Source organism: Emydura macquarii, unplaced genomic scaffold (genome assembly GCF_026122565.2).
Source record: "Emydura macquarii macquarii isolate MOO-44397 ecotype Brisbane River unplaced genomic scaffold, CSIRO-AGI_Emac_v2 contig_2676, whole genome shotgun sequence".
Taxonomy (NCBI): Eukaryota; Metazoa; Chordata; order Testudines; family Chelidae; genus Emydura; species Emydura macquarii.
Window position 1 is genome coordinate 18,765,532 of NW_027132813.1, and position 20,865 is coordinate 18,786,396.

The window sequence follows — 20,865 nt, forward strand, 5'->3', positions numbered from 1 at the left end:
TACCTCAAATTAAAAAAAAATAGAGAGCCCAAAAACATGCCACCATGGCTAAACTGAGTAGAAGAGGCAGAGACAAAAAGACACCCTTTAAAAACTGAAAATCAAATTTTACTGAGGAAAATAGAAAGACACAAACTCTAGCAAGTCAAGTGTAAAAGTATAATTAGGAAGGCCAAAAAAAAAAAAAAAAAAAAAACCACTTTTGAAGAGCAACTAGAAAAAGATACAAAAACTAACAGCAAAAATTGGTTTAAGTATATCAGAAGCAGGAAGCCTGCCAAATAATCAGTGGGACCACTGTACAATTGAGGTGCTAAATTACTCAAGGCAGACAAGGCCATTGTAGAGAAGCTAAATGAATTCTTTGCATTGGTCTTCAATGCAGAGGATGTGAGGGAGATTTACCACCTTATTCATTCTTTTTAGGTGACAAATCTTAGGCCTGTGATGGGATGTTAGATGGGGTGGGGGTTCTGAGTTACTACAGAGAATTCTTTCCCAAGAATCTGGCTGATGAGTCTTGCCCAGATGCTCAGGATTTAGTCAATCGCCATATCTGGGGTCGGGAAGGAATTTTCCTCCCAGGGCATATTGGCAGAAACCCTGGGGGTTTTTCACCTTCCTCTGCAGCATGGGGCACAGGTCACTTGCAGGTGGAGTCTCTGTACCTTGAAGTCTTTAAACCATCATTTGAGGACTTCAATAACTCAATCATAGGTTAGGGATCTATTATGGAAGTGAGTGGGTGAGGTTCCGTAGCCTGCATTGTGCAAAAGGTCAAACTAGATTATCTTAATGGTCTCTTCTGACCTTAAAGTCTGAGTCTATGAAATATTTCTTCAAACACACCACACAAATCAACTGGGGGGAACTTGCTTCCAGCAGATGTTGTGAAGGCCAAAAGAATAAATGGGTTAAAAAAAGAATTAGGTAAATTCATGGAGCATAGGTGCATCAATGGTTATGGATGCAATCTCATGCTTGAGGTGTCCCTAAACCTCTGATTGCCAGAAGCTGGGACTGGATGATGAGACACTGATCACTTGATAATTGACCTTTTCTGTTCATTCCTTCTGAAGCATCTGGCACCAGTAACTGTGGGAAGACAGGATACTGGGCTAGATGGACCATTAATCTGATCCAATATGGCCAGAATTATGCTTCTTAAAAGATAAGAACATAAGAATAAGACTCAATAAGGTAGAAGCACATGAAGTACTTTGGATTCACAATTAAGTGCAATCACTACCAGTTCAAGATGCCACCCTTTCGGACTGACCGCAATCCCAAGGATATTTATTAGCTGTCTGGCAGTGGTTGCAGCTCACTGTCAGGGACTTTTGAGTCAGCTTTCTGTGTAAGACTACACCTAAAGCTCAGTCTTATCTTTCAGTTACCCATGCCCTATAGGTGACTTTCTCAATGTTTGAGTTCACATTTAATCTAAGGGTGTTAATACTAAAGCCTTTTCAGCTTTTAACTTTTATAGGTGCTTCTCTAGATTCCAAAAGAGATGCTTTCCCAGAAAAGGCTTTTAAATCTTCATAAGACAATTCTTTTGGCCAGAAATTATCTCAATGGATCAACAAGATTACTTTTGGCTTTTAGGTTAGCAATATCTTGCACTTTCTGCAAAAATAGATGACATATTCAATCTAGATATCCAGTTTCAAGATGCTGGCATAACATCATCAGGTAATCAGAAATTCGTCTGTGTCACTCTTCCTGAGAGAGGTTCTCAAGGGAATGTTCTCTCTTCCCACCAGCCTAGTCAAACATGATAGGATCAGACGTTTCCAACCTGAGGAAACGTGAGGTCTCTGGTTATGATTCCTGGTCTACTACACTGAGGATACACAAATGCAATGCCACAAGGTGGGGGGGAGGTAAGGAATGAAGGTTGCTCACCAGTAACTGGACCTTTGTGATGACCTCTGCACATTCACTTTCTTGGGATGTGCCAAAAATACAGCTAAGACCCATGGAACCTTTTAGTATTAGTGCCAGATGGCACACATGTGCCCTGGTCCCTCCAAATGTTGGAAAGGCAAGGCTATAAAGGTGGTGTGGTACATAGACTGCCTAAGTTCCTTCCATTGCCTCTTACATCCAAAGTTTTAATTAGGACTCCAAGAAAGGGGTGAAGATGGTCCAGATGTGTGAATATACAGATATCACCTTTAAGAATTCAGCTTATAAGTGAGTTACCTTAATTTTTTCCTGAAGGGGTCTATGCATTCTTCTGCTCTTGGGACTTGAGCAAGCAGTATTCTTTCCTCCATATAGTGCAACAAGGAGGCATAGTTAAATAGATTTGTAATACTCAGGGGCACTGGAACAATTTGTATAGTGGGGGTGCTGAGAACCACTGAACTAAACTGTAAACCCTGTATACGATGGAAACCACTTCAAGCCAGGGGATACGGCAGCGCTATGGTAATGCTACTTTACTAAATTGTACATCTGAGCTAGATATCTGATCTAAGGGTTAATTTAAGGATTAATGTTTTATGTATTAATCAAGCTCCAAGTGGCAGGCTCTGCAGACTTCAATTATGGGAATAAGTCTAAGGCAGGTCACTGAAGCAGCCTTCACACTAAGGCCTGGTCTGCACTTAAAATTTTGGTTGACATACCTATAGCAGCCAGGGGATATGAAAAATTCACACACGAGCGTCACAGCTATGCTCAGACTCAGACTTTAAGGCCAGAAGGGACCATTATGATCAAGTAGTCTCAACTCCTGCACATCACAGGCCACAGAACCTCACCCACTCCCTCCTGTAATAGACCTCCAACCTTAGCTGAATTACTGAAGTCCTCAAATAATGGTTAAAGACTTCAAGTTACAGAGAATTCACCGCTTACTCTAGTTTAAACCAGCAAGTGACCGGTGCCCCATGTTGCAAAGGAAAACAACCCCCCCCCCCCCCAGAGTCTCTGTCAATCTGATCTGGGGAAAATTCCGTCCCAACCCCAAATATGGCGATCAGTTAGACCCTGAGTATATGGGCAAGATCCACCAGCCAGACACCTAGGAAAGAATTCCCTGTAGTAACTCAGAGCCCTCCTCATCTAGTGCCCCATCTCTGGCCATTGGGGATTTTTGCTACTAACGGTCATAGTTTGGCCATATGCCATTGTAGGCATTTCATCATACCATCCACTCCATAAACTTATCATGCTAAGTCTTGAAACAGTGTTTTTTCTTTTTTTTTTAAACCCCCACTGCTCCCCTTGAGAGACTGTTCCAGAATTTCACTCCTCTAATGGTTAGAAGCCTTCACCTAATTTCAAGCCTAAACTTGTTGATGGCCAGTTTATATCCATTTGTTCTTGCATCAACATTGGCACTGAACTTCAATAACTCCTCTCCCTCCCTGGTATTTATCCCTCTGATGTATTTAGAGAGAGCAATCATATCTTCCTTCAGCCTTCATTTGTTTAGGCTAAATAAGCCAAGCTCCTTAAGTCTCATAAAGTAGGTTTTCCATTCCTCTAATTATCCTAGTAGCCCTTCTCTGCACCTATTGCACTTTGAATTCATCTTTCCTAAACATGGGAAACCAGAACTGCACACAATATTCCAGATGAGGTCTCACCAGTATATCTGGGAAATTAAAGTCCCCCATAATCACACAATTCCCAGTAGGATTTATTTCATTAAAAATATCCAAATCAGATCCCGGGATCTGTAACAGACCTCAAGCATTATCTCAGGGGAGCCTCTGTTACCTTTCTTCCCGAAAGTGATTTTGACTCAGAGTTTTATCCATTCCATTACTTCTAATTTCTTTACAGCCAACCTCATCATTAAGACACAATGCTACTCCACCATCTTTACCTTTATTTCTGTCTTTCCTAAGCAACACATACCCTTCAATACCCGTGCTCCAGTCATAACCACTACTTCACCATCCTTCTATTATCCCTATAGTATCCAGTTTCACTTCCTGCACCAGTAGTTCTAGTTCTTCCATTTTGTCACCCAGCCTCCTTACACTGGTACACAGGCATCTTAGTTGTTTCTGCTTGGCTTTGTCCAGATTCCTCACCTGATTAAGTACAGCCATTCTACTGCCAGTATCATCTACCTGTTAGTGTCATTAGTACTGGCACTATCTTTCCTCTTGATGTCCTCTCTCGTACTCTCTATTGTTCCTTTCTCCATTGCTGTATCCTCTCTTACTTGATTTTTCTCCCACTCAGTGTTAAAATCAGACGTGGAGATTACATGGGCATTTCCCAAATGTCTCCTCCAAATTCCTAATTTAAAAAACTCTTTTAAATCAGTTGTACCAAGTCCATTTCCCTCCCTATTCAGAACAGTCCTGTCAGTGATTGAACATCTTAAAGCCCTCCATATAGCACCACTGCCTGATCAACCTGTTGATCATTATAATCTTGTCTCACCTTTGCTCTCCTCCTGTATGAATAAACAGAATCCCACTGACGATCATCTGAGCCTCCATTTCTTTAAACAGCTTCCCCAGCCTGACAGTCTCCCTTGATCCACTCCAGCAAGAATCTAGCTTTATCATTTGTTCCCATGTGAAGGACAGTCAATGGCTTCTTTCCAGCTCCCATTAGGATCATTTTTAGCCTCAGGTCCACACTCTATATCTTAGCTACTGGCAGACAGCACACCGTTTTGTTCTCATCAGCTCTGGTGACAAGCCTGTCCGTTCTTCATAGGGAGTCCCCAGTCACAGACCTGCCTCTTCCTGCTGGAGCAATTCTCTCACCTTCCCTCTTCCATTATTTCTGGTTGCAAGACTGGTCTTTTGCAGCAGGTTGCAAGTGAAAACAAGTCACCCTCTAGCCTCCTGGCATTCCAAACTCTGGCTATGTCCGTTGACTCTTCCCTCTTCTTGTAGGACTAGCTGCTCCTCTTTCTCCTTGCCCTCCCACCTTCTATTACTGCTTGCTGTGGCCCTTCTTCATTTTCCAACTTGGTAAACCTATTCCTGAGCTCTATTTCTCCTTCACTGGCTGGTCTTTTCCTCTGATTGGCTCTCTGTGACATGCTTCCACTGGACGCTTTCCTCATCCAGCAGTCTACCTCACAGTTCTCCAGTCCAGCTTGCATATGGACGTACTGAGTTTTCCCTTCAGCCTCCTCTAGTCTTCCCTCCATCATCTGCTTGAATCCCCTTTGAAACAATAATTGTTTCTACACATATCTTCAAATCTCATATCTTCTCATACCCCCCAGTGTTGACACAGCTAGTTCGATGGAAGAATGCTTCCATCAACTTAGCTACCATCATTTGGGATGGCTGTGTTCCTACAGCGATGGAAAAACCCTTTCCGTCGCTATAGGCTGCATCTACACTAGCAGATTATGTTGGTATAGCTAATGGTGTGTTTATAACATTCTTCAATACAGAGCCTAACCTGCTTTGAAACACGTTGGGATGAGAGTGCCTGAGGTTTACCCCACCCTTGCCACAGCCAATAAGAGACAAGCATGCTAGACAATTTCCCATATTTAGACATATTCAAATAGAAGACTAATGCTCTCTTTGCATTCATGATGTGTAACTTAGCTTTTGTTGAGTGAGAGTTGAGACCTGGGGCAAAATACTAGCAAATTTACAGACTGATTGTGATGGAATTCTATTACCACTTTGGTGAGAAATTTTGGGTGTGAACAAAGGATCCACTTTTTCTTTGTGAAAGACCATAATGAAGAAGGTGGAGAGAGGTAGGGGGGGGGGAAGAAGCTGTCAGACACAAGAACCTGTAGCTCACTCACTCACTCTTCTATAGATTGCTATCTTAAATGAGAGCTGAATCAAGGAACAACCTCCCACAATATCAAAAGGAGGTTTCATGAGGTGAGTAAATACTAGACTGAAGTACCATGTAGCTGTGGGTTCTCTAAGAGGAGGGTAGACATTCATTAACCCATTCAAGAATCTACTATATCACGGCTAAATACAGTCTTGCTCAACTAAGCTGTGCTAAGCAGAAATGGCTGGAAGATCTATTTTCACCAACAAAATGGAGTGTGTGTCTCAAGGATTTCCAATGAAGTACTCCCGTATAGACTGAATAAGAGCTAATGCTGGATTTACATTATTGTTTGTTGCCCAGAGAGAGAACCTTTTCCACTTATGATCAAAGCACTAGTGAGCTGACTTTTCTGAAATTTTATAGAACCTGTACTCCTCTCACCTCCCCCAAACTGGAATGTTCTATTTCCATCAAATTCCTATGACTCATGAAGAATGTGAGAGGTCTGGGTAGCAAATCCAGTCTCTCTGCTGGGTCTGGAGTTCTGGAATTGCAGGGAGACTGATGAAACCCTGTGATAATTCCAGTTCATATGAGAACCATTGTACTGCCCAGATCAAAAATAACCTAGGCTTTGTCTTGTTTGATTTTTCTGAGAACTCTGAATTAGAAGAGCTGGGTGGAGCAAGGGAGGGGAAAATACTGCACAAAGAAAATCTAGAAGAAAATCATTCAAGATAGATTTATTTTAAATTCCTGCTCTAGAGCAAGACCACCAAAGTTTGGGGTTGTCTTGCTGCAAATATATCTATCTCCAGAAAAACTCACCGGGAGATGTCATTTACTACAGAGTTCTTGAGTGACTTATTTTCCTTCAATGCTGTACTATGCATCATTCCCACAGAGCTACAGTCTCTTTGTATACTCTGCCTATTTGTTCATGTAAAATGCTATGGAGTCCATTGATAACTACCTGAAACACTCTGCCATGTTGAGGGTGAAAGGACTTGAGATAACAATATATCGGTCTTATTTTTAGAACACTGATATGGATTTTTCCCTCCCAAAAATTCCAATGACCATGAATTATCACATTCTTGAAATGAGTTCCCCAGCCAAACTTGGAATAATCTGAGATGACTGTGGCCAATCGAGCCAGGGAGTTAATGCTGAAATGTTTTTGAAGTTATAGCTCATGATGGATTTGAATGTAGGAACACAAATCTAGATAGTGTCAATTTCATAAACATGCTGTATATATTTGGTATAAAGTCTTGCTATCCAGTGTTGTAGAGGCCTCATATTTAGACATGCATATGGAGATATGTACATCAAGGTCATAAGGCCCATCAGCTTGAGGAACATCACTATTTGATAGGAGTTCTCATGAAGTATTACTATTGCTCTAAACGACTTTATTCTGGAAGACAAAAGTTGCCTTTGAGAATCCAGACCTGCCCCAATAAAACTGTGATCTGAGCTGTAGCTGTGTATGGTATCTTCCAACCCATGTGTTTGGAAATGTATTCTTTTGCTTGATTCTCCTATGAGAACAACTCAATGAATCAACCAACCAACCAAGGATAGACATGGATACTCTGACATTACCAAGGTCTTACTGCAAGACACTTTATGAAAACTCAAGATGCTGTAGATAGGCACAATAGAAGGCATTTAGTAATGAACACTAAGCAACCTTAGTAATTGTAATTAACCTTTTCAATGAGAAAGTCAGATTGAGATGTGAAAATATGTCTTCTGTAAATCAATAGCCTCAAACCAGTGCAGTGTGGATAAGGAAGACATAATAGAGACTAGGGTAAGCATGTAGAATTTCAGCTGATGAGTAAGTTGAGCTTCTGAGGTCTAGAATGCATTGGGAGACCTCCATCTCTCAGGGGTCAGAAATTACATGCAAAAATCCCCTTCCCTGAAACTCCTCAGGAATATCCTCTATGGCATCTGACTAAGAGAATAAATTTTTGATCTTGGTAAACTCTTCTGAAGAGGATCCCTGAAGAGAGATAAGAAAGGAGCAAGGAGGGAGAAAAAGATGGTGTTTAAGTGAATGAAGCAGCTCTACTGGATGATCTCCAAGATCACTGGATGTGCTGACAGTCATCTAAGAAAGTTCCCAAATTTAAGGGGAGGCAGCTAGTAGTTTTAATACTTGTCTGGGATTCTCATGCATCTTGTCAAACCTGAGTCTGCGGCAGAGGAAGATTATGCAGTAGATCTCCCTTTAGCTTGTTGTTTGTAGGGTTTGCGTGTCTGCTGATGCTGAACATGGGCCTGTTGTTGGAATTGTTTCTTTTGAAATGAACAGGGAATAGAGAGACAGTTACCCCAAATCTTTTCCAAGTCATCTGAGAAATCCTATAGACCTTGCAATAAACCTACGGTCTTTCAATTCCTCTAGAACTTCATCTGCTCTACAGCTGAACGCTAGACACCATTAAATGATCTATTTGGGTTCTTGTTTTTGGAGCAACTTCAGGAGTAATCATGAACATGGTCAGGAATAGCCCCCCAAAGTAATTGTGAATGGTGCATCAAATGCACTGAAGGATGCCCTTAACATGTGCTAAACAAGTAATTGACCTTTGATAAGGGCTTTGGCTAGTTTTCTCTGGTCTTCCAGCAATGACTGGGCAAAACAGTGCTATTTCCTCCCATTGGTAATATTGGTATCTGAACACTGCTGCTTCATAGTTTACCACTCTAATAATCTCTGATGTGGTAGAGGAGAATGTTTTTCTACCCAGAGTATCTATCTTCTGACTCTCTCTGACTAAAGGGTTAAGTGGACTTACCTCCCTTTTGCTCTTAGAATGGCACTGCCACTACCAATTCATTTGGAGCTGGACAGGTCTGGAAGAACAGGAAGCCCTCAAGAAGCAGCTGGTATAACTTGTCTGGTTTCTTAGCAACTGCTGGTCCAGATGCTATATATAACCAGGTCTATTTAATTGGCTGTAATAAGTTGTCAAGAAGCAGTAGTGTAATCTTACTTCGAGAAGGCAAACCCAGAATATCCAAAACTGAGTGTGTCATTTTCTCTAATGTTACTGAAGGTATCCTAAGGTAGTAGCCATCACTTCTAAGCTTTTCAGGGAAGGAAGATGATGCACCCACACTCATGTAAAGATGTTTTAACATCAAGATCTTTAACTACGTACAGATGTTTGACAGACACCTCTGGTTCTTTAGATAGTGTATCTGGGAGAAGTAAAAGGAGAGACTAATTCCTTGGTACCAGCAAGAGTGACTGATACAGGAAGGACAGTTCTGGTGAGGGTCATATTCCGTGAAATGCTTTTGGGAGAAGGCTCCCTTTCTTCAAATCTTGTAAATTCAGGAGCACACTCAATATGGTGATAATAGCCATGACAATAACTCCCCAGTCTTGCTAGTATCCAATGGGGAATTCCTCAATATAATCCCCATGGGATGGCGGGTGATCTCACAGACTGAACAAAGAGCCTTGATAACACAACACCTTCTTACTTTCCCTCATCTAGTCTCTGAAAAGGAATGGCACCCACTACCCTGCTTTAACTGCTAGTCCACTCTCCTTCCTATAATGCCACACACATTAATCAAATGTTAAAAGTGGGTGGCATCAGAGAGAAGCTCAAATGTACTAAGTCAATTCAGCCCATTATAATTTTACCACCATGTAGCCCGAGCCCTGTGAGCCCAAGTTAGTTGACCTGGGCCAGCCACAGGTGTTTAATTCCTGTGGAGACATACCATAAGTGTGCATTGCACAAAAGAATGAGTCCCCACCTCCGCAAGGCAACCCAGAAGAGAAGAAGGAGAAGCGGAGGACCAACTACCAGTTACAGTTCTTTAGTTCTCTACTGTAGCTCCAAGAAACACATACCAGTTAAGTATATCCAAAGCATGGCTGATCCAACCCTCTCCTTTCCCATACCCAACATGTCCCTTACCCCAAAAAAATGCTATCTGTGTCAGGGCCTGGAGGGAAAGTAAAGTAGTGTAGGAACTAGCTACATAGTCTCCACCCACTGTGGACTACTCCATGCAGACTGAATCCTCCACGGGATTATAGGTGGCTTCAACTCCCATTGTGTCACTTGAGTAGTGCAATGATGAGCAAGACTGAGCAACATAACAAAAGAATGGCCATACTGGGTCAGACCAATGGTCCATCTACCCCAATATCCTGTCTTCTGTGAGGCCAATGCCAGATGCATCAGAGAGAATGAATAGAACAGGCAATCAAGTGACCCATCCCCTGTCATCCACTCCCAGCTTCTGGCAAACAGAGGCTAGGGACATTCAGAGCATGGGGTTGAATCCCTGGCCATCTGGGTTAATAGCCGTTGAAGGCGGCTCTATCCTCCATTAACTTATCTAGTTCTTTTTCAAACCCTGTGATAGTTTTGGCCTTCACAACATCCCCTAGCACGGGTTGTGCATTGTGAAGTATTTCCTGTTTGTTTTAAACCTGCTGCCTATTAATTTCACTCGATGATCCCTGGTTTGTGTGTTATATGAAGGAGTAAATAACACTTCCTTCTTCAGTTCCTCCACACCAGTCAAGATTTATACACCTCTATCATATGCCCCCTTAGTTTCTGAAGCTGAAAAGTCCCAGTCTTTTTCCACTCTCCTCATACAGAAGCTGTTCCATACCCCTAATCATTTTTGTTGCTCTTCTCTGTACCGTTTCCAATTCTAATGTATCTTTTTTGAGATTGGGTGACTGAACTGACGCAATATTCAAGGTGTGTGTGTACTATGAATTTATATAGAGGCGTGATGATATTTTCTGTAGTCTTATCTATCCCTTTCCCAAAGGTTCCTAACATTGTTAGCTTTTTTGACTACTGCTGCACATGGAGTTGATATTTCCAGAGAACTATCCACAATGATTTTAAGATCTTTCTTGAGTGGTAACAGCATAATTTTGTGAGTATAGTTGGCAAGGTGCATTACTTTGCATTTATCAACATTGAATTTTATCTGCCATTTTGTTGCGTAGTCACCCAGTTTTGTGAGATCCTTTTATAACTCTTTGCAGTCTGCTTTGGACTTAATTATCTTGAAAAAAAGAATGAGAATCTGCCACTGAAAGTACTGATTGTGGCACCTGCACCTCTCAGTTACTATGGACATCACCACCAACCTGCTTGTCACTCAGGCCGATAACATGTGCATCATCTTCAACTCTGACTTCTAACTAGGTCTGCACATCCAGGCTATGTCTAAATCTTGCAGATTCTTTCTGCAGAACTGCTCTAAAGAAAGACCTCTCATCCATCCATCCATCCCGTGAAAACTCATAGAAGCTCTCTAATTTGTGTCTTGATTACTGCAACTTCCTTTTCTCTGGCCGTGACAAACGCAATCTTGCCCTACTCATATGCATTCAGAATGCTGCTGCAAAGATCATTTTCCTAGTCTATTGCTTTAATCATTTCACCTCTTTCTTTGATTTCTCCCAGTGGCTCCTGCTTTTCTTTCACAGCAAACATAAGCTGCTTGTATTCACTTTCAATGACCTTCATAGTCAATCCCCATCCTACCTGTCATCTCTCATTCATTACTGAGCTGTGAATGCTCACCTCCAATTGCCTCACGATGCCAGCCTCCACGGTTCATTTGTTAAATTTTCAAACAAACAAGCACCTTTGTACTTTCTCCCATGCTTTCTCCCACCCATGGGAGTTGCTACCTGTAAACAGCTGCAAAGTGCTCTCATTACCCACATTCATAACCCTCCTCAAAACTTCCTTTGCCTACAAGAAAACTTGACAAAAGGTTAGGCTGTTGGTATGCAGAGCTCATTGCCTATCATACTGACCAAAACTACCTCATTGTTCACTTGTACTCCTCCACGTGCGTCTATCTGTTGTCTCTTGCTTTATATTTAGACTAGGTTTGGCAAACTGATCAACCGACCAGTCAAATGATGTCAACTGACCACTTATTTGACTGCAGTCAAACATTCCAGCAAGAACACTGAAGCAAACCATGGCTTACACCATTTTGATTGCCTCAGGGTGTTATCTGTTGCTAGTTTACCTAAATGTCTTGATCACTCACGTTACTACAAGCTAATGTCACCTGTAGTGAAAAAGCTGAACATCGTGATTGACTGGAATGCTCTAGAGTAAGTATTGGACGTATATATAATCTTTATTTGTATACCAGGCCATTAACATACATGATGGTTTACAAAGCACATTAAACAAGTTAAAAGATAATTTCTGCACTGAAGAGTGCACTGTCTACACTGACTAGACAAACATATTGTAATTAACTCAGAAAGGAGTGGGGGAGGGAGAGGAGGGTTCACAGTTATTAAGCCTCCTTCCCCCAACACAAAGATGCAAAGCCATTAAGCTGCCTGTAGAGTTAGCCTGCTGTCTACCTCACATAAGTACATTTAAAATGATTTTCTTTTACAATTTCCATGTGTTTGGTTTATTTGTTTAGTTTCATTTTTGTAACTGTTCAGTCTTGAATAATGTTAACATTTAAATAACCCAACATTGCTAAAAATATAGTAATTCTTTCTTCATTATTTAGAACATCATTTCATTGTTTCGCATTTTTCTGAGTTTACAAAAAAAATTAAATTACTTAGCTACTTATGCCTAGTAAAATAACTAAGTTAAGAGTAAGCCTACTGGAGACCATAAAGTCTTACTCTTTGTTACTGTTCAAATAAATGAGTGCTTTAAATATTTTACTATTTTTGACATTTGACAAATATTTGAACAATGTCTGACTGGTCAACTGACTGATTATTTTTGGACTGGTCAAATGCCCAACCTACGCTAAGTACAGTTAGATAACAGTGGTTAAACTACTAGCAGCCACCTGAAACACCATCTACACTAATGTTTCCATTGTTTACTGCAACCACTGAGGCTGAAAAGGTGATGGTAAGAGTGGGAAATTTTTGGCACAAAAGTGTACTGCATAAACACCCACAGTCTCACTAAGTGTTAAGGTCACAAATAAAATACACTCCCACCTCTTTCTGTTGACAAAAAATGCCACTAAACAATATACCTTGGACTATTTACACTGTTTTTTTTTAAACTATGTGGCAATTCCCACTAATCGGGCCTGATGGATAATAAGATGCAATACAATCAGAAGCCCATTTAGGCCTGGTCTACACTGGAGAGTTTTGTCAACTAAAGTCAGCCTTGGTTGACAAAACAGAAGTGGTATATACACTTCAATCAACTTCCTGCTGACAAAATAGTCCTGTTTTTTTGACAAAATAAAACCACCTCGATGAGAGGTGTAGGGCTTTTGTCAGCTTAGTTAGGGCGACATGGTCTACACTGACAGTGCATCCCCTTACATCAGTGGAGGGGTTGTCATTCTTGTCAATTTCACCTCTCCAGCCTGGGCTGCTACAAGCCCAGGTAGTTGGTCCCCACTCTCGGCTGGGAGCTGGGGCGAGAAGCCCAGGCTGCTGGTCCCCGCTCTCGGCCTGGAGCCAGGACAAGAAGTCCACGTGCTTTTCCACCTGCTCCCTGCCCAGCAGCCTTGTCAATTACATGGCTGAGCCCATTTCAGCAGAGAGCAGGGAAACCAGAAATCCTGGGTGGCTCTCTCCCACTCCTGGCAGGGAAAGAGGAGTGTGTGCCCATGTGGCGAGATGGGGGGGGAGGGGCCACGAGACAATGGATGGGACATGACAGCCCACTGCAAGCCCAGGAGCCCACAGGGAGATGAGAGACAGGGCTCTCAGCTCCCCACACTATCCCTTAGGTCGGTGGAAGAGCTCCTGGTGAAGACACACTCCATCAATCCACAGAGGGCAGTGTAGACATCAGCCACCGTTGTAATTAGAGCTTAATTACTTAATTATTTAATGGTCTGGTCTTGTCCACCTAGTGTGAAAGAACCCCCAACTACAAACGTGCGCAATTTTGCTTGCCCCTGGTTTCAGTTGGGTTTGGGGAAGAAACTGGGAAATAAATCAACTGATTTAAATGAAAATCTGACACTGTCTTTGGAAGGACCTTGAGGTAAGACTTAAGAGTCACCTTATCTTTATGGAACACTGTAAAATGGACCAGGTATAAAGATCCGAATTATGGATACTAAAATGTTAGGTCTTCACAAATTGAAAAGCGCGGGGAGGGGGGAAATAAAAGCAGTTTGCAAAAGGTTCAGAACAGAGCTCCATTAAGCCAGAACAGTATATTGAGGTCTTAGGAAACAACGGGCTCTCAGACTAAGGGAAAAACCAAATCATAGAAATGTAGGGCTGGAAGGGACTTCAAAAGATCATCTAGTCCAGATGGCAGGACCAAGTATATCTAGACCATTCCTTACAGCTGTTTGTCTAATCTGTTCTTAAAAACCTCCAGTGACAGAGATTCCACAACATCCTTAGGAAGCCTATTCTAGTGATTAATTATCCTTAAAGTTAGAAAAAACTTTTCTTAATAAATTAACCTACATACTTACTTCTTGTTCTACCTCCAGTGGACATGAAGAACAATTGATCACAGTCCTTTTTAGAGCAGACCTTAACATATTTGAAGATTTATCAGGTTCTTTTTTCAAAACTAAACTTGCCTAGCGTTTTTAACCTTTCCTCACAGGTCATGTTTTCTAAACCTTTTATCGTTTTTGTTGCCGTCCACTGGACTCGCTCCAATTTGCCCACATCTTAAAGCATGGCACGCAGAACTGGACACAACACTCTAGTTGAGGCTTCCCCAGTGCCAAGAAGAGTGGGAAAACTACCTCTTGATTTTTCTTTCCTAAGTGCACTACTTTGCACTTACCATTGAATTTCATCTTGTTAATTTCAGAGCAATTCTCCAAAATGCTTCCAACCCCCCACAGTTGGTGTCATTTGCAAATTTTATGACGACTGTAGGAAGGTGCAGTGGCCTTCCTCCGAGCCTGGGCCCGAGAAAGGGCCACAACCTCGGGGTCGGACAGTAAAAGGACCGGCAGTCCAGTCTGCCCGGCAACCAGAGAGCCGGCCAGCGATAGGTTCTGCCGGCTGGCCAATCCGGCAGCAGAGGGGCGGAGTCCCAGCCAGGGCTGTGAATAAAAAAGCAGGCCCCGCAGCTCAGTAGGGAGAGAGCTGCTGCTGGATGCCGTCCCACCAGCTGCAGCAAAGACCTGAATCAGGCCGGGCTACTGGCCCAAGCGAACACCTCCCAGGGCAGAGGCCCTCAGAACGGCCCAAGCGGCCAACCGCTAAGGGTTAGATAGGGCCTCTAGGCCCCCTAGACTGGCCTAGGCCTTCCGGCCTCAAGGTCTGGGCCTGGGCCCCAGTGACTAGACCGAGTCCCCTGAGCCTGAGGGCTGGGAGATACCCCCACAAGGCCGGACCTGACCTGGAAAAGCTGCCTGATGCCGAGCCCCCAGAGACTGAACAGGACCTGGAGGAGCTGCCTGAGGCCCAGCCATTCCCCGAGCCCTGTGACCTGGAGGAGCTGCCCCTCGCCTAAGAGGTCCCGGCCTTGCCGCCTGTGGACGAGGAGGGACTGGCGGGTTTACCCCGGGCCGTATACCCCAGCGACCCCAAGGACCCGGTGGACACAGGTACCTGGGGATACGGGGAGGAAGTGGCCCAGGGACAGCCATAGCCATGGCTGAGACAGGGGCAAGCCCCATCGGCATGTTGCGGTGGGAGCCCCGCCGACTCAGTGGCAACGCCTTTTGCCACTGCTAGGGCCCTGGGCTGGGACGCAGTGGAGTTGGGTGGGCCTGCATCCCCCTCTCTCCCCCCTTGTCCTCACCACCCAGGGAGTGCTTGCCGTCCCCTGCCTTACCAACCAGAGGACATTGCTCGCCCGCCCTGCCTGAGGGCCAGACTCATCAGACACCAACGTTCCCCTCGTAGGAAGGTGCAGTGGCTTTCCTCCGAGCCTGGGCCCGAGGAAGGGCCACAACCGCGGGGCCGGACCAGAACCAGTGCTACAATGACTCACCACGTCACTAATGAAAATGTTAATGGCCAGACCCAGGACAGACCTTTGACCCATTAGATACGTCCTCCTCGTTCAACAGTGAACCACTGATAACTACTCAAAGTACAGTCTTTCACCAAGTTATGTACCCACCTTTAATAACTTCATCTAAATCACATTTCTCTAGTTTATGAGAATGTTGTGTGGAACTGAGTCAAAAGCCTTTCTAAAATCAGAATCTATCAAATTTACTGCTTCCCTCACCCCACCCCACCCCATCCACTAGGCCAGTAACTCTGTCAAAGAAGGATATTAGGCTGATTTGGCATGACTTGTTCTTGACAAATCCATGATGGCTATTAGTTATCTTATTATCCTCTAGGTGCTTACAAATTGTTATATAATGTGTTGCAGTCTCCTTCCTGGTATCAAAGTTAGGGTGACTAACCTATCATTCTCCTTTCTAGAGTCATGTACTATGTCTGCTCTTCTCCAGTCCTCCAGGACCACAACAGTCCTCTATGAATTCTCAAAGATAATTGCTAACAACTCTGAGCGCGCTTAAGCTAGTTCCCGAAGTACCTTAGGCTGAATTCAGGTAGGCCCTGCCAACTTGAATATATCTAACTATTCTTTAACCTGTTCTTTTCTTGTTCTGGCTTGTGTTCCTTCCCCCTGGTTGTTAATATTAACTGCGCTAAGCATCTGGTCACAATCTTTTTAGTGAAGACTGAAGCAAAATAGACATTAAACATCTCCGTCTTCCTGATATCTGTAATTAACTCTCCTTCCCACTTACTAGTGGGCCACACTTTCCTTCATCTTTCTCTTGCTTCTAATGCATTTATAGAACCTTTTCTTATTGCCTTTTATGTCTCTTGCTATGTGTAACTCATTTTATGCCTTAACCTTTCTGATTTTGTCCCTATATACTTGTGCTATTCTTTTGTGTTCGTCTTTAGCAATTTGTCCATGTTTCCCCTTTTTATTTTCAGGTCATTATAAATAAATGAGACCTCTGAGAAATCTAGCAACTGGAGGTAGAGAAAATATAGTATGACTCTGCATGGACAAATATGAAGACATTGCTGATAAACACACACTTATGGAGCTGATAAAGCCCCAAATGTTTTAAAGATAGTAAATATTCCAGAATAGCAGAAATAGGGGCTTCTATGAGAGACATGTGACACTGCACTGCCCAAATAGAAAACCTTTTCCATTTTGCTATGTAAATCAGCCAATCAGAAATTTCTTCTGCTCTGTACCAAAATGCTCTGGACTTCAACTGAAGAGTGGGATTTTTCTTACACTACCTCCACTGGAATCTCCAAGTGGCCTGCCATGTGTTGCAAGAGGACTGGAAAGATCCTAAAATCCTAAACTGTCTAGGAGTAGAAGGGATGACTGCCTCTCTGGGCAATGAGGAATGTGTTAAAGTTGGAATTAACATTCCATTTCCTTCAGGTGTTCTTCCTTACTGCCATGTTCCTGCAGTCTGAGGCTGTAGACACTGACCCTCTTGAGTACACCTACAATGTCTCATGGGAGAGGGAGATCTAATTCTAGAGGTGTGCAGTCGAGAACGGTTTCCTAGCTGGTTGTTCAAGGAGCCCAGTAAGGCCAATACTGTATGTTTTAAGGGTAAGTGGCTAGGGACTCTATTGGTGGAAATCAGGGTGGATGTTTCTCATGAGATCCAAAAAGAAGGGTAAAGGGAATACTCTATTGAAGATTCCTCTTGTTGTAGCAGAAGCAAAAAGAATTTTGGGGTGACTCTCCCTGATCAGATCTTCAGCAGATCTCCAGGAGTTTCTGATTCATCATGCTATCTTCTGTCTCAGTTTCTGGGCTCAATGTTTTTTTCCTCTGGCTACTTTTCAATCAACTTCTTCCATTCTACTCCTCCATACTCCCTGTCCTCCAGCCAAAAGTCTTCCTGATGGCCTCTTCACTATACTTGATCTTCTTCCACCCCCCAATGCCAGTTTTCTTCACCTTAAATACCTAGCTAGAATCTCTTAATAGTTGAGGAGAAAAAGGAAAAACTTATCTAGTTTTACAACAGGAAAGAGAAGAAAATTTAGATTTGACAAGGTATGCGGAAGAATTATTCTACAACTGGATGGTAGACCATACTTATGAAGTAGGTCACCCCATCAGTCTTACTACTACATTTCAAAGTTACAAATGGTTATGTTTACAGATTGAGGGTTTACAAACCCTGTATGTGAGAGCGCTAAGAACAATTTTTTCTCCTATACTAAAGTCTTCAAAGTGTTGCTGAGAAGATTATAGATTGGTAAATTAAAAGAGCTATCAGTCAGTCAAGATTTAAATACATGGAATATATATGTCAAAAACAAGTCAATGAGAAGCACAGAGATTGCTTTGAAACACAAACATCTCTTCCTTATATAAGAGCAGAACACCTGATAGAAAAAACAGAAAAGTGGATAACAATTGTAAATACTTTCTTGTTTTATAACTACAGTAATTAACAGAAAGCTCTGCAGTACGTATCAGTTTATGCTAACTCTGGACTAAAAATTACACCTAAATGATTTAAGGTAGTTGTAGTGCATTTACTCTGAGTAGGACCAGTTCCTTCAGCTGGTAGAGAAACTTCATTTCTATTGATTCTAACCTCAATGAGAATCTGAGTTTTAGACCCAGTACTTACCCTTAAAAGAATCCATACATTTATTGCAGTTCTCCAGTAAGGGAGCACTGGCAGAACAACTCAAAATGTTCTCATTTTCTGAACCTTGTGGGATTTTTTTTTCCAGCTTGCCCATAATGGTACTTTCTGTACATGTCAAGTCTATACACTTAGCTATACAACATTTCCTGTACTATATCAATAAAGCAACTTTTCAGATTTGACAAATTCTACAAAGCTTTCTAAATAATTCTTTGTTGTTTTAGTTGATCACTAATTATACAAAATTTACAGGCAGTATCAGCCACAGCACTGCTCTACAACTACTGTAACAATATACATTCAAAGAGAAGCTAATAATCATTATGAAATATTTTTAGTTTTAAATATATTAAATGAATACTGTTCAACTCCAGATTTTACTTACCATTTTCACTATGTCAGCATATGCTGACTCAACAATCACACCACGAGTTGTTGAAACGTATTCAACCAGTTCATTCAATGTGGCTCTCTTAATTTCTTTGCTCTTCAGGTCTGAAACAGAGTCCATGAAGTCAAACAGTACACAACACTGCTGCAACTTCTGACAAAAGAGGTCTTGCTGTTCATTTGAAGTGGCATCTATAAACAAAACAGAAAAAAGCCACTGAAGTTTTCAGAAATTGAAGAGTTTATTTCTAAACCTCTTATTAGCCACAACTTGCATGAAATACCTGCCTCATTTTTAATAAGAGACTAGTTCTGGGAGGCAAGCAAGAGAGATTGATGTTCAGTACTGTCACAGCTGAAACCAAAATTGTTTGTGTCACTAATATGAAATTTAACTGAGGTTTTGATAATATAGCCATAATGGGTAAGAGATTTTAAATGGAGAATATATAAAACGAAATAAATGAAGAGGAATTGTCCTATTTTAAAAACAAATATATTCTACACACACAGTTAAAACAAATACCACCGCCCCACGGAACTAACCACTCAATCATCTGATTTGGTGCATTCCATCCACTAATTCTTTATTACACTGTCTATTTAAAAATTATAAAATGTGCAGGGCAGATACCATGTCTTTTTACCCATCAGAGGATGAATGTATCAGTGGAGAATTGACCCAATATTTCACAAACTATTTTATCCTGGATTTTCACATCTTAAACTAGAGAAATGTAATGAGTTCATTTACTTTACTATTTAAATTTTCCAGTTTGAACAATTTGAGATCAGTTAAGACCATGTGTTTGTCATGACTATAAACAACATTTTTATAAAACTTTGTAACCTTTCCAGCCTGCTACTGAGCAAAATTCCTCCATTAAAGGATGCTACAATTTGGATCTATGGCAAACTGCTTTTAATAATTTTAGCATATTTGTTAATTACTAAACCATATTAAACTTACTGGAAAATAAAGATTTTTGCATACAAAGTCACAACAAAAGCAGTCACAGTTATTATGGTCAAAGATAAATCAGTGTAATTTCACACCACATAACTGAATTCAACAGGAGGGAAATTTTCCCTTATCTCACTAAATTATTTTTATTCTGACAACACCAATATGTCCCATCTGTCAATCAATTAGGATACTACTTGCCTTGCTACAGAATTTTCACTCCAAGTTCTCTCCCTGGACACACAGGCAGGCTTACTCAATTGAGTTTTCAGAATGAAAAGTGGCTGTAGTTGGCCTACACGATCATGACTATCTGATCAAAATTGGCATTTCCAGTAGTATGTCCATACTGGTATTGCCACATCATAAAACATTAGCAAGTCAAAAAAAGGAAAAACTACATTGGTAACTCTGCTTCGCTGAAGTTGTATAGAATTATTACTCTTGTGACACATGCTGCCAGAGTGAGCCATGCAGGAAACTTCCATTCTGAGGGCTTTGTCCTTTGAGCATACACCAATCTAAGAAGTCACAAAATATTTCCATAATTCTTTTAAAATGTAGGAATTCAGAGTTCTCTTAAACTCCAATTACATACAAATAAGTTTTACAGAGACTGTCATTACAAAATTCACTCTTGAAAAGTGAGTAGTGATATCACAATAGCGTGAAATAATAAAAACTGCAGAGTGAAGATAGTTAAATTCAGTAAGGGACAAGAGTGCAAACAACTTGCTTTCCCTCCACCCCCCTCAACTCTGGGTCAATGCAGGAGGAATCATCCTGAAAGACAATCCCTGAAGGTGGAAGAATATAAGCTCCTCATTCTTCAGAAAATCAGTTTCTTCTCAGAGAACCTAAGTAAGATTCCTTCCTGGATATCATGTTTGAATAATGCTGCTTGAAAATGTATTTAAATTAAAATCTTCCTGTGACAAGCAAATCAGAGCTCTCCTTTTTAGCATTAACAATGACCTCCAGACCAAACTATATCAGACTCAAGGCCAGCTACATCACAACACAGACACACCCTCAGACATGTCCTCTTCTAGTAAAATAGAGGTTTCAAAAAAAATAAAAAAAATAAAGCACTAGCCCGGTTGTGCTTTTAAAGTTTGTAGTTCACATTAAGTAGA

At 41.6% G+C, this 20,865-nt stretch overlaps 1 protein-coding gene across 2 annotated transcripts in view; it reads right to left on the reverse strand.

Annotated features, from left to right (window-relative positions):
* Positions 1–20,865, reverse strand: part of PPP2R5A (protein phosphatase 2 regulatory subunit B'alpha) — an 87,481-nt gene that overhangs the window by 44,602 nt on the left and 22,014 nt on the right. For both annotated transcript variants that reach the window (XM_067564998.1, XM_067564999.1), the window contains exon 2: positions 18,761–18,957. In XM_067564998.1, the coding sequence (XP_067421099.1) occupies positions 18,761–18,957 (197 nt within the window). The remainder of the gene's footprint in view (positions 1–18,760; positions 18,958–20,865) is intronic.